Raw genomic sequence first — 13,721 nt, forward strand, 5'->3', positions numbered from 1 at the left:
GCTGGGTATTTTAACATAAATTTATAACCTTTTTTCCATAGGGTCGTTTTTGCTGCATTGAACTCCTTCCTCTTCTTCAGGAGTTCAAAACTTATATCTGCATAGAAAAAAATTTTTTGACCCTTGTATTCCAGTGGTTTTTTGTCTTCTCTTAGTTTTTTCATTGCCTTCTCCAATATATTTTCTCTTGTTGTATATCTTAGGAATTTTACTAGAATGGATCTTGGTTTTTGTTGTGGTTGTGGTTTAGGGGCTAATGTTCTGTGTGCCCTTTCTATTTCCATTTCTTCCTGTAATTCTGGTCTTCCTAGGACCCTGGGGATCCATTTTTTTATAAATTCTTTCATATTTTTGCCTTCTTCATCTTCCTTAAGGCCCACTATCTTTATATTGTTTCTTCTATTATAATTTTCCATTATATCTATCTTCTGAGCTGTGTTTCTTTAACTTTTTTATCAGATTCTTCTAATTTCTTTTTTAAGTCATCTACTTCCATTTCTATGGCTGTTTCTCGTTCTTCCACCTTGTCTACTCTTTTTCCTATATCTTGTCATGATCATCTCTAATCTATTCACTTTTTCTTCTGTACTTTTTATTCTTCTTTTTATTTCCCTGAATTCTTGTGACTGCCATTCTTTTACTGTTTCCATATATTCTTTAAAAAAATATATATCCATGTACTTGCCCTTCCCTTCATCTTCCATTTCTCTGTGCTCTTCCTCCTCTTCTTCTGAGTCCACTCCAGGATCTGTGTCCTTTACCTCTGTCTCTTCTGGTTTTCTTGTTGGGTTGTTTGTTTTATTTTGTTGGGTATTTTTGGTCTTCTTATTTTTATTAGAAGTGTCTTGGTGTTGGTCTTCTTCCTCTGGGTTGGTCATCTGTTGTTTCTTTGATTTCTTATTTTTACTCTCTTCCCTCTTCCTTCTTGTTCTCGTTATTTTCTATGTTTTCCTCTTGCTGTTTCAGCTGTGGAGATCGACTCCTCAGCTGGTCCCCCCTCCCGTCAGTGTTTTTTTTTGTCTTCGCATGCGCGAATCCTTGGGCATGCGCGGTTGCGCACTTTTGTTTGGCTCCGTGAGCCATTTTTGTAGTCCCGAGTTCGGGGCTTCGACTGACCTCAGCGACCGGGCTTCCCTCTCCACGGCGGGCCTCCTCGTACAGGTATGGCCTTCACCTTCTTCTTCCGACGTCTTTCCTTCTTCTTTTCTTCCCGTTGTTTTTGGTTTTTCTTTCTTCGCTGCCATTTTCTCCACACTTTTACCTTCACTTTGTTATGGATTTTATGTTTGTGCCTTTGTTTTGTCTCTATCTTTTTTTTAAACTTTTCTGGAGACGGCTGGAGTTCCCCTACTGGCCACTACTCCATCACGTGACTCCTCGTCAGCAAACTTGATGCTGTGATTTGAGCTGTGTTTAGCTGCACAGTCGTGAGTCAGCAGCGTGAAAAGCAGTGGACTAAGCACAAAGCCCTGGGGGGCGGGGGGGGGGGGGGGGCGATTGATCTTGGAGGTGTTGTTACCAATGTGGACTGGAAGATGTCGAGAATCCAAATTCAGAGGGAGGTGTTCAGATCCAGCAGGTTCAACTTCCTTATCAGGGACTGAGGTACGATTGTGTTGAATGCTAAGTTAAAGTAAAAAAATGCATTCAAACACACGTCGTTGTCTTCCAGGTCGGTGAAGGAGAGATGGAGGGCAGTGACGATGGCATCGTCCGTAGTGCAGTTGGGTCTGTATGCGAACTGCAGGGGTGCAACAGAAGCTTGATGTGCCTCATTATGAGCCTCTCGAAGCACTTCATGACGATGGACGTTAGTGCAACAGGGCAATATTCATTGAGGCAAGACACAGACAACTTCTTCGGCACGGGGACAATGGTGCAGATTTGAAGCATGTTAGGAACACGGCGTTTCTCAGGAAGAAGTCAAATATGTCGGTCAGAACATCTGCTCGCTAAGCCACACATCTCCTTAGCACTCTGCCGGGGATGTTATCTGATCCAACAGCTCTTGCCTAGCTCTCTCCTCACGCCAGCCACTGCAAGACACATCATCTGATCATTTGGAGGAGAGGTGGTCTTCTTGTTGAAAAGATTGAATGTATACATGAACAGGATGGGTTGAGGAATATGTTAAATGCATGCAGGACTGGCAATAGTAAGACACCTTTGTTGATGTGGGAAGTTGGGTCAACAGTGGGCACGACTATCTGAATGATCCTTCCTTTCCAAGATGCATTCGATACCAATTCAGTAAATCCCCTCCACTAGACACCCAAGATGATAAGGAGAAGCAAATTGAAGTGCAAATCTTACTGTTTCTGCGTCGGCTGTAATATTCTCCAGACTGCCATTGCCCCCAGCTTGAAGATACAAGGTCTGTGCAACAATGGAGGCCACATCTGCGAGGGCCTGCAAACAGCACATCATCACAAGTCAGGTGTGGAGGGTCAGCTAAGGAAAGGGTCCTCGGGAGGTTAGTCTCCTGGAAGGGATCAATATTTATAGGGGGATCCCTGGGATTGTGTTAATATCAGGGAATCTTCAGGAATAGGTTAATGTTTACAGGAGTTATCTGGGAATGCTTTAATATCATAGAGTATCTTTAGGAATGGGTTAATCAAGTTTAAGTTTATTATTTCTAACTGTACATATACAATCAGAAAAACAGGGTCTGGACCATGATGCACACACATATACAGCACATAATGGTCATATATACTGCAAAAGTTCCAGTCTTGTCAATACATATTCATATACATGCGCACACATGCATGAACATATACACGTACACACAAAGATACAATTTAGAATAAATATTTATCAAATATTTTGGGATAATTTAATAATAATAATTTTGGGGTGGCATCCATTAGCACAATGCTATTATAGCACCAGAGATCTGCGTTTAAATCCAGTGCTGCTTGTAAGGAGTTTGTAAGTTCTCCCAGTGTCTGCTTGGTTTCCTCCAGGAGCTCCGATTTTCTCCCACCATTCAAAATGTACTGGGGAGGGGGTCCTCCGGAAGCAAGGTGATGTTACAGGGGGTCTCTGGGAGGGGGTTAACATTTTCAGGGGGCCTCATGGAAAGGGTTAATGTTTACAGGGGACCTTTCTCCTACCTGTGCTGAATCTGTGATGTGGTTGAGTGCCTCCTCGGGTGTGAGATCATCTGGATACTGCAGTCCGATGTTTTCTTGCAGGTCGTACACACTCTGGTAATACCTGTGAAAGTGTCATCGAATTGAGATGGTCAGGCTCATAGACCTGTGACTGGCCCAGCATGTTTGGTCCCATCCCTCACAGCCTTGCTCTCTGCCACGTCCCATCATTCACTGTTGGGATTTTGATTGACACTCTTCCCCCTGCCCACCTCTGGCAATGGGATCTCAGCCATCAACTTTCTGCCAAAAATTTTTGAACCCATCCCCAGGACTGTTAAGCTGATTGAATCACTTTCCCCCAACTTCCACTTGAACCCCACCTCTTCTCATCCAAGCACCACCATACAACTCTGCCCCCCCCCCCCCCCCCAAGAGGTGAAAACCTTTGTCATCTGAACTATCAGTTAGTCCCTTCTCTACAACATGCATGCCTGACCCCTGCAGCAGGACACCACACTCTGGTTGGGAATGTCAGAGTGGAGTATCCCAACATCTCCCTGCTCTGTTCTTTGGATGCTGAGACGCATCTCCCTTCTCCTCATTCCTCACCCCCCTCCCCACAGGCCTCATCTCTTTCCCAGAGACATGTGCTCAGTCATGGAGACCCAAAAGAGGTGCCATTTGCCTCTATCCTGCCTCTCCAACACATTCAAGTTGCAGAAGAATGCTCACGCAAGGGATGGAGGCCATTTGGCCCCTCCTTCCTACTTCCCATTCAATTGGAGCCAGGCACACCTTTCACCTTAGTTTCCCACATCGACCCCATATCCCTCAATCCCTGAACCACGAAATAATCTCTATATCCTCACTCCACAGCATTCCAGGATAGAGTACTAAAGATCCCTTAGGTCAGAGGATCAGACCACCTGGGGATAATCCAGGCACAGTGTCCCGATGATTGTGGAGAGAGATACAGGTGGCAAGCTTAGCATAACAGTTAGCATAACGCTATTACAGCTCCAGCAACCTAGATTTGTATGTTCTCCCTGTGGGTTTCCTCTGGGTGCTCCAGTTTCCTCCCACCTTGCAAAATATAAGGGGGGGAGGGGGTTGTAAGTTAATTGGGGTATTTGGGCGACATGGGCTCATGGGCCGGAAAGGCCTTTTACCGTGCTGTATGTCTAAGGACTGCTTAAAGAAATCTCTTGGTGCCTGCCACATTGACCACCGCCAGTGGGCTGATATCGCCTCAAACCGTGCATCTTGGCACCTCACAGTTCGGCGGGCAGCAACCTCCTTTGAAGAAGACCGCAGAGCCCACCTCACTGACAAAAGGCAAAGGAGGAAAAACCCAACACCCAACCCCAACCAACCATTTTTCCCCTGCAGCCGCTGCAACCGTGTCTGCCTGTCCCGCATCGGACTTGTCAGCCACAAACGAGCCTGCAGCTGACGTGGACTTTTACCCCCTCCATAAATCTTCGTCCGCGAAGCCAAGCCAAAGAAAAAAATGTCTAAATTAAAAAAAAATTCTATTCTCAACCTTGAATCCGATGAAGGCTAATGTGAGTCACTTGCAATATCTGCAGTGTTAAGGTGGGGAGCGGTGTGATCCTTCAAAAGGGTAACCAATTTTTCAGGCCTGGGCCCTTCATCAGGTATAAGCAAAATCAGGCAGGTGTCAGAATGAAAAGGGGGAGGAGCATTGGTGGACACAGATAAATGAGATAAAATCTGAGAAGTGATAGGGGAGAGGGTTGTGAGTAGCTTTCTGATATGTGAACGGAAGTTGGAGGTTGATGTTAATACCAGAAGTAAAACACGAAAATCTGCACACACTGTGACTGAGGTAAAAACACAAAGCTGGAGAAACTCAGCAGGTCAAACAGAATACTTTATATAGCACAGAAAAACATAACCAACATTTCAGGCTTGAGCCCTTCATCAAAGTATGGAAAAATGTCGACAGGGATTCAAAATAAAAGGGGGTAGGGGTGGGGGGGAGGAGCATGGTCCCAAAGGCAGGACATAATAGGTCGAGGTGGGAGGTCACAGCAGCAAGAAGGGGAGGAAGGAAGGCTGGGTGAATAGAGGGGGAAGGGGGTGGAGAGCTGAGAAAAAGAAAAGGTTAGCAGAAACCAGAGAAGTTAATGCCATCTGTTGGAGAGTTCCCAGATGTAAAAGTCAGGTGTTGTTCCTCCAACTTATGGATGGATACATGAGGTGATAGATAGACATGCGAGTATAGGAGTAGGACACAGAACTGAAGTCGTTGGCCTTTGGGAGGTTCCGGTCACTGGTGTTGACAGAGCTAAAGTGCTCAGTGATCTCACAGTCTACGCCCAGTCTCTGCAATGTAGAGAAGGCCAGAAAGGGAGCACCAGATACAGTAGATCAGTGCTGCAGATACACAAGTGAGTCGCTTCTCATGAAAGGCTTGCTTTGGGCCACAGACTGTGATGAGGAAGCATGGGCGCAAGTGTGGCACCTCCTGCGGCCACAGGGGAAGGTGCCGGGGGTGGTTGGGGGGGGGGGGGAAGGGATGAGTGCACGAGGGAGTCACGGAAGGAGCAATCCTTACAGAAGGCAGAGAGGGGAAGGTATGTCTTATAGTGGGATCCTGTTGTAAGTGCCAGAAATTCCAGAGGGTTATGTGTTGGATGTGAAGGCTGGAGGGATGGTAAGCAAGGACAGGGCCAGGGCAGATGAGTGGAAAATTGAGAAGAGGTGGGTGAGGGCTGAGTTGATGGCCACATTTGTGGAAGAAGGGAGATGTTTCAGATGATCTAGACTAGAAAACCTTATTTTGGGAACAGATGTGGTGGAGATGGAGAAATTGCAAGGGAATATAATCCTTGCAGGTGACAGGGTTTGAGGAAGTGTAGTTGAGGTAGCTGTGTGAGTTGATGAGTTTGTAAAATATTTCAGTGGAAAGCTTAATCCCGAGATGGAGACAGAGAGAGATCTAGAAAGTGGAGAGTGTTGTCGGGGATAGACCAAGTGAGTTTGAGATCGGTGTGGAAGTTGGTAGCAAAGTGGATGAAGTTGACGAGCTCATAGCAGGTGCATGAGGCAGCCCTGATGTAGCCGTCAATATAGCCATCTGGTTGGAGAGATTCAAGATGGAATAGAAGGTGATCTTCCAATTTGCAGGCGGATCCAGTTTGGCAGAGTATGTGGCCACAGATTGACATGTCAGTGTGGTAATTAAAATGGTTGGCCACTAGGACGTCCTTGCTGTCGCAGCAGATAGAGTGAAGCTGCTCAACAAAATGATCTCCCAGTCTGCATTCCATCTCCCAATGTAGAGGAGGAGTAAATGACCCCTATAGATTTACATGTGAAGTGTTGCTTCACGTGGAAGCATGTTTGTGTATTGCACTCGACACTAGCATCTGCAATCTTTCCTCTAACTCCACAGACAGGTCTAATGCCTCAATGTCTCTCTCCTGAAGTAGAGATATATGTGTGGCTGCAACAGATCAGTTTCCAAGATGGTGGATTTATCCCACACAGGAAGATTCTACAGACTAGGTCTGTATCCAGAGTTGAGAAGAGCGAGAAATGATCTAATTCAAACACGCAAAGCTTGACAGGAGTGACAGTTCCCCAGCTGGGGTGTTAATTTCTGGGGGAGGGGGGATGCATAGTGAGGGGTCAACCATTCAGGACAGAGTAGAACATTCTTCAACCAGAGAGGATGAATCTTTGGAACAATCTCTGGGTAGACTGTGGAGACCTAGTCAGTGAGGATATAATGTTCAGGGAATTTCTGCTCTACGTCTGTGTCCACCATGACACCCCCCTCCCTAAAATATCTTGTCCATTTGCTGGGTCTCTGCTCTAGTCCCTGTGCTATCAAAAGTCCCACCTTCTCAACTTTCCTGAATTTCCCGACTCGTATTGTCTGGGACCAGGTATGTTAAGCCACAGGAACAGGTCAGAGGCTGAGGAGCTGATACCAGAAGTACGAGGAACACTTTTCATTTGCCTATGTGACTACAGCTTCACCAACTCTTCATAAACTCATCACTCCATCCAGGATGAAGCATGGCTCGTATCACCAAAAGGTAAGGAGTATCAAGTAGAACACCACCAATCCCCGCATCCCTCCAAGTCCCCCACCATCCTGTCTGGGAAATCCATCACCAGTTCATCATCATAAGACATAGGAGCAGAGATAGGCTATTCAGCCCATCAAGTCTGGTCTGCCATTCAATAATGATCCATTTTTCCACTCAGCCCCACTGCAGGGCCTTCTCCCTAGAACCTTTAATGTCCTGGCTAAACAAGAACCAATCTCTGCCTGAAATACTCTCAATGACCCAGCCTCCACAACGGCCTGTGGCAACAAATTCCACAGATTTACCATCCTATGGCTGAAGAAATTCCTCTGCATCTCTGTTCTAAGCAGACACCCTTCAATCCTGAAGTTGTGCCCTTTTGTCCAAAACTCTCCTACCATGGGAAACTACCATTCTACATCTACTCTGTCCATGCCTTTCATCATTCAAAATGTTTCAATGAGATCCCCCCACTATTTCTCCAAAATTCCAACAAATACAGGCCAGGAGCTGTTAAACGCTTCTTGTAGGATTCATTCCTGGAATCATCTTTGTGAACGCCCTCTGATTCCTCTCCAACATCAGCTCATCTTTTCTTAAATGAGTCCAAAGCTGCTCACAAAACTCCGTGAGGTCTCACCTGTGCCTTATAGAGCCTCAACATCTCATCTCTGCTTTTATATTCTTTTCCTCTTGACATAAATGCCAGCATTGCATTTGCTGAGTTCACTGCTGGAACTTCTTCCACAACAACACTGAGGGGCAGCATACATGCACTAATGCAGGACAGGTTGGGAAGGACACACCCAGCTCACCCTTGATTAATCCATTGGTGGGATCTTGCTAACCTGCAAATAGATGTCTCACTCCCGACCTCACAACTGGTTTGGGATTCCGATTATGAAGCAGGAAAGCAATGAAGATGAACCAACTGCTATCCAGCATGCACAGTGGCAGAGAAAGTCTCCCATTCCTGGGACTAGAGAGGGAGGAATGATGGGGCTTTCTGCATCCCAGTGGATGCTGGGAGTAGAGCTGAGCCATCACAGTGGGGTGCGGACCTGTTGGTGAAGCTGCCTCGGTGGTCAGTGAGCACGGCTCCAGGGATGTTCATCTCTCGCAGGAACCTCTGGAAGGAGGACGGGGGCAGGGGTTGGCTCTGTTCTGGTTGCCGGATGCTGAAGTTCATTCCTGCTGCACATTGGGAGAGGGACTCCAGCAGTTTCTGAACCTACAGCCAAGAGAAAGTTATTGCAGCAGAGGAGATCACTCGGCCCATTAGGAGGTAAGCATTGATGATTCCAGCAGCCTCATTCCCCCAAATCCCTGCTTGTCCATTCTGGTCAAAAACCTTCCAGTTTTGAAATCATTGACCATTAGCACTTCCAACAGTTTGAACAACAGCAAGCTCCAGGACACTACAACCTGCCAACAGGAAGGATATTAGCAAGATTGAAAGAGTACAGAGAAAATCTACAAGGATGTAGCTGGTGCTGGAGGACCTGATTTGCAGGAGCATCGGAGAATGAGGGGAAATTTAATTCAAAATTATGAGGGTATAGTTGGAGTAAATGCACTGAGATAGGGAGGTTATAAAGGCGTTTGGTATATTGGCCTTCATTAGCCGAGGGATTGAGTTCATAGCCATAAAGTAATGTTGCAGCTCTATAAAACTGGTTAGACCACACTTGAAGTACTTCATTCTGTTTATTACAGGAAGGATGTTGATGCTTTGGAGAGGGTGCAGAAGAGATTTACCAGGATGTTGCCTGGAATGTGTCTTAGGGAGCATACTGTTTGTCTTGTGGAGCAAGGTTGTTAGAGGTAGGGCTTTGTTCTTTGGAGCAAAGGGGGATGAGAGGTGACTTCATAAGATACGCGATAATATATTATGAGGGGCATGGAAAGGATTGACTGCCAGCACTTTTATCCTGGGGCAACAATAAACATCAGGGAACATCTGGTATGAATAAATACTAGAGGACATCTGTTTAAGGTGAGTGGAGGAACATTTAGGTGCAATGTCAGAGGCAACATGTTGCTTTTTAAAAAAAATTACACAAGACCTTGGATGCCTGGAATGCATTACCAGGGATGGTGATAGATGCTAGTGTAACAGGGACATTCAATTGATTCTTCGATAGGTACATGAATGCAAGAAAAATAGGTTATAGGTGTGAAATTAGGAAGGACAAGATTGTTATGGACTAGATTTACATAGGTCAGCATATAATGAGCTGAAGGATCTGTACTGTGCTGCAATTTTCCATATTGAAATAAGGGGAAAGGTAAAATATTTAAAGGGAAAATTAGGGAAAGCTACTCCACTCAGAGGGTGGTCAGAGTGTGGAACGTGCTGCCAGCAGAGGTGAGGGATGAGGGTTCAATTTTGATGTTTAAGAGATAATTGGATAGTATGTGGAAGGATGGGATATGGAGGCCTAAGATCCAGGTCAATGTGACTGAGCAAAACAATAGAAACACAGACCAGATGGGCCAAATAGAACATGCCTGTTTCTGCGCTGCAGCATTCTATGGTTTTGTGTAAAGTTTGCTGTCCTTTAGTACTCTCACCACACAAAAACTGAACTTCCATGTTCAGCGTGGGTTACCTGAGAGTATCAGTATTTACAGGGGGGAGGGTTCACACAGTGTATTATCATCACTCTGAGTATCATATCATTAACAAAGGGTCAGCACGAGTGTGTTAGAGTTTACAGTGGGTCATGTTGAGACTGACAGTATTCACTTAGTGTGTTCAGATTTTTCCAGGAGGTTTCATTGAGTGCATCAGTAATAAGAAATTGTCATGAGTGACAGTATTCAATAGGGGTGATTTTTGTGTGTTTGTCAAACTTTACAGAAAGTCATGCTGACTGTGCCAGTATTTACAATGGGTCTCTAAGAGTGTGCTATTATTAATGTATTTAATTATTAATGTAGTCACAGCAGGTCACATCGAGTGCATCAGTATGTTGACTGTGTGTTAGATTTCACTGTGAGGAGGGGTCAGGTAATGTGTCAGAATATTCAGGGGCAGTTGCACTGACTGTATTTACAGGACGGTGGGGGGGGTGGTGGGGTTGGTTACACCGAGTGTGCACTTGCAGGGGAGGGGTCACACCAAATGTGCACTTACATGTGGGGAGGGGGGGGGGGCTCCACACCGAGTGTGGAAATATGGGAGAGGTTTTACTGATTCCTACTTTAAGGGTAAAATCACTAGGCTGTTTCAAACTGCCATGTAAAATAGGATTAATCGGGCAATTTGCCCAGATAGCGCCCCAGTTACGTGGCAGTTAAAAAGAGTCTGACCTGGTCAACCCTGTCACAATCCAACTAGGTCCCTGACCTATCTCAGATGTAGTCAGGGAACCCAGTTAAACTTACCTTAGTCATGTCCACCAGCGATTTGAAAATGAAAATGGCCGATCCATTTATTCCGGTGACATCAGCTCTTGCGTGTATGCATCACTGGGCAGGCTGCAGCTGAACATTCGGGAGTGCTTCCAGTAAATAAATGACGTGTCATTGCAGGGGTGGGATCCCCCTTAAATTGTCAGTTTGGCAATTTAATGGGTAGATCCCCCTGCAATTTAAAAGGTGCTACTAACTATGTACTGATGGGGGGGGAAGGTCACACTCTGCATCATTGGGGGTGAACACAGTGAGTGTGTGTCTTCTGGAGAAGTCCATCCCCTGACCTCTGCCACCAACCCCAGATGAAAACGATCCTACCTCCTCGTGTACAGTGGAGTTTTGCTGTGAAATCGGATCGGTGTGAGCCCACAGTTCTGATGTGGTCCTGATGCCAATCTGAAAGACACATTTCAGTTTTATTTGCCATTCTGCAACAATTCACTAGCAATGGTACATGAATTCACCAACTCCTCCACCCCAGGCCCTCAACATTGCCCCATTCACACAACACACAGTCTGATCTCTTGCCATCCTCTGTCACCGTATCATTAATTCCTCGCTCAGTCTCATCCCTCCCACCCTCATCCTCTATCCCTGTTCACCAATGCAGATGCTTTAATACAACATCTTCCCTTCTCACCACGTCTTTGTATCCCACCGTTTCATGCCATTCTTTCCATCCCCCTTTCTCCAATGCTCTCCTCTGCTACATCGGTGACTACTTTGGTGCTGCCTCACGCATGCATGATGAGCTCATTGACTTTATCTACTTTTCAGCCAACTTCCACCCTGACCTCAAATTCACTTGGCCCATCTCTAGCAACACTCTCCCCTTTCTCGATCTCTCCTTCTCCATCTCGGGAGACAAATGTTTAATAGACATCTTCCACAAATTCACCAACTCCCACAGCTACCTCAGCGACACCTCTTCACACCCTGTCCCCTGCAAGGATTCCATTCCTTTTACTCAATTCCTCTGCCTCATCTGCTCCCAGGATGAGGACTTCCATGCCAGATTCCTCCTCCTTCAAACATCATGGTTTTCCCCTCTACTACCATCAACTTGGCTCCCACATGCATATCTTCCATTACCTGCACCTATGCTCTGGCTCCCTCTGCTCCCATGTGCCACAAGGAAAGGATTCCTTTTGTCCTCACCTACCACCCCACCAGCTTCCATGTACAAGATATCCTCCTGCGCCATTTCCACCACCTACTACGTGATCCCACCAAAGATACATATTCCCCTCTCTGCCATCCGCAGGGACCAGTCCCTCCGTGGGTCCCCTATCCTTGCTCGCCACGAATCTTTAGACCTACCCCTGTGACCACAGATGCTCCACTTTTGCCCACACCTCCTCACTCACCACCATTCAGGGCCCCAAACAGTCCTTCCATGTGAAGCAACACTTCACTTGTCAATCTACAGGGGTCATCTACTGTCTCCAAGCTCTCGTTGTGGTCTCCTCCACATTGGAGAGACTGGGTGCAGACTGGGAGATCGCTTTGTTTAACACCTCAGCTCCATTTGCTGCAATAGCGGGGATCTCCCAGTGGCCACACTTTTCAATTCTCCATCCCATTCTCTTCCTGACATGTCTGACTATGGTCCCATGCACTGCCACAATGAGACCACTCGCAAATTGAAGGAACAACACCTCATCTTCCATCTGGACACTCTCCAACCGGACAACATTAACATAGACTTCTTCAGATTCTCTAAAGCCCTCCCACTCACCTCATTCCCCTGTCTCCTTTCCTCTAGTTCTGTCTCTCTCTCTCTTCCTTTTCCCCCTCAGTCTCTACTCACAGCCTTCAATTCCCACCTTTCATATCCAATTAACACCTTCTGGCTGTTGGACTGGATTCCTCTCCCTCCTATTCTTCCCCCTTTCTTTAATTCAGATGTATGCCTGCTTTTTGCTTATACAGTAAAATCCCTGTTATCTGGAATTCAAGCTACTGGCAAAAACAAATCACAGAAAATAAATGGTCAAAAAATATGAAGTTTAAAATTGGCACACCACACTGTTACTTTATCCATTTGTGCAACCACAAGCAACCGGAAAACTCACTTATCCAGCATCATCAATCCCAGTAGGTGCAGGATACCAGAGGTTTTACTGTACCTTGAAGAAGGACTCAGTCCCGAAACGTTGGTAATACATCTTAAATTAGTAATATACTAAAGCCGCACAGTTGCTGTTGCAATTAGCACAGTGCCTTTACAAAGCTAGTGATCAGGTCCCAGGTTCAAATCGCGTGCTGTCCATAAAGAATTTGTACGTTTTCTCCATATCCACATGGGGTTTCCCTGGGAGGCTCTGGTTTTATCCCCCTGTTCAAAAACGTACCGTAGGTGTAGGGTTAAGAGTTAATTGGGCGGCACAGATTCGTGGGATGAACTGGCCTGTTACCATGCTGTATATCTAAATTTAAAAAAAAATTAAATTTAAATTTACCTTCTGTGTACACTGCTGAGTTCCTCCAGCATTTCTGTGTGTATTTTACTACAATCACAGCATCTGCAGACTTTTGTGTGTTCGCTCCCCCTGGAACCTCCCTGCCCACCTCACCTATATCTGACAACAAACACACACAACAGACTGCGTACCTGATTTAGCTCCATGAAGGAGTCAATGTTCTCTAGCCTGATGGGAAAGTCCCCCTTGACCATGTCAAAAACCATCCGAGAGCTGCCAATGTAGTCGAAAGCCTCCTGGGGAGCGGTGTGGGGCAAAGAAAACAAAATCAGCCAAGACAACATGCAGGAAACTCCACTGAGCATATCCTACTCTGTGTCCTGGAACTCTGCCACAGGACTGTTTCACTCTGTGTATAACCCATACATAGGAATGTGACAGGACAGTGCAGAGGGAACTTCACTCTAGGTGCTTGATCTATGCCCTGGGATTATGTGACAGGACATAGTAGAGAGAGAGCTTCACTCTGTGTCCACCTCATGCCTTCGGAGTGTGGAATGGGACATGTAGAGGGAGGTTTACATTGTGTAACCCGTGACCTGGGAGTGTGTGACTGGACGGTGTACAACAGGGGCTGGCCAATCCGTGGATTACGAGCCATGAACAGCTCTTTGACGTGTAATGTGCAGCTCGCAGAAATACGTTGGGTGCGA

The 13,721-nt window shown here is 46.1% G+C and overlaps 1 protein-coding gene across 2 annotated transcripts in view; it reads right to left on the reverse strand.

The window, feature by feature from the left end:
* Positions 1-13,721, reverse strand: part of ncstn (nicastrin) — a 33,219-nt gene that overhangs the window by 13,253 nt on the left and 6,245 nt on the right. For both annotated transcript variants that reach the window (XM_069941368.1, XM_069941369.1), the window contains exons 9-13: positions 13,200-13,304; positions 10,904-10,981; positions 8,227-8,396; positions 3,120-3,222; positions 2,314-2,409 (exon numbers count right to left, since the gene is read on the reverse strand). In XM_069941368.1, the coding sequence (XP_069797469.1) occupies positions 2,314-2,409; positions 3,120-3,222; positions 8,227-8,396; positions 10,904-10,981; positions 13,200-13,304 (552 nt within the window). The remainder of the gene's footprint in view (positions 1-2,313; positions 2,410-3,119; positions 3,223-8,226; positions 8,397-10,903; positions 10,982-13,199; positions 13,305-13,721) is intronic.

The sequence above is a fragment of the Narcine bancroftii genome, chromosome 5, assembly GCF_036971445.1.
Source record: "Narcine bancroftii isolate sNarBan1 chromosome 5, sNarBan1.hap1, whole genome shotgun sequence".
In the NCBI taxonomy this organism is placed as follows: domain Eukaryota; kingdom Metazoa; phylum Chordata; class Chondrichthyes; order Torpediniformes; family Narcinidae; genus Narcine; species Narcine bancroftii.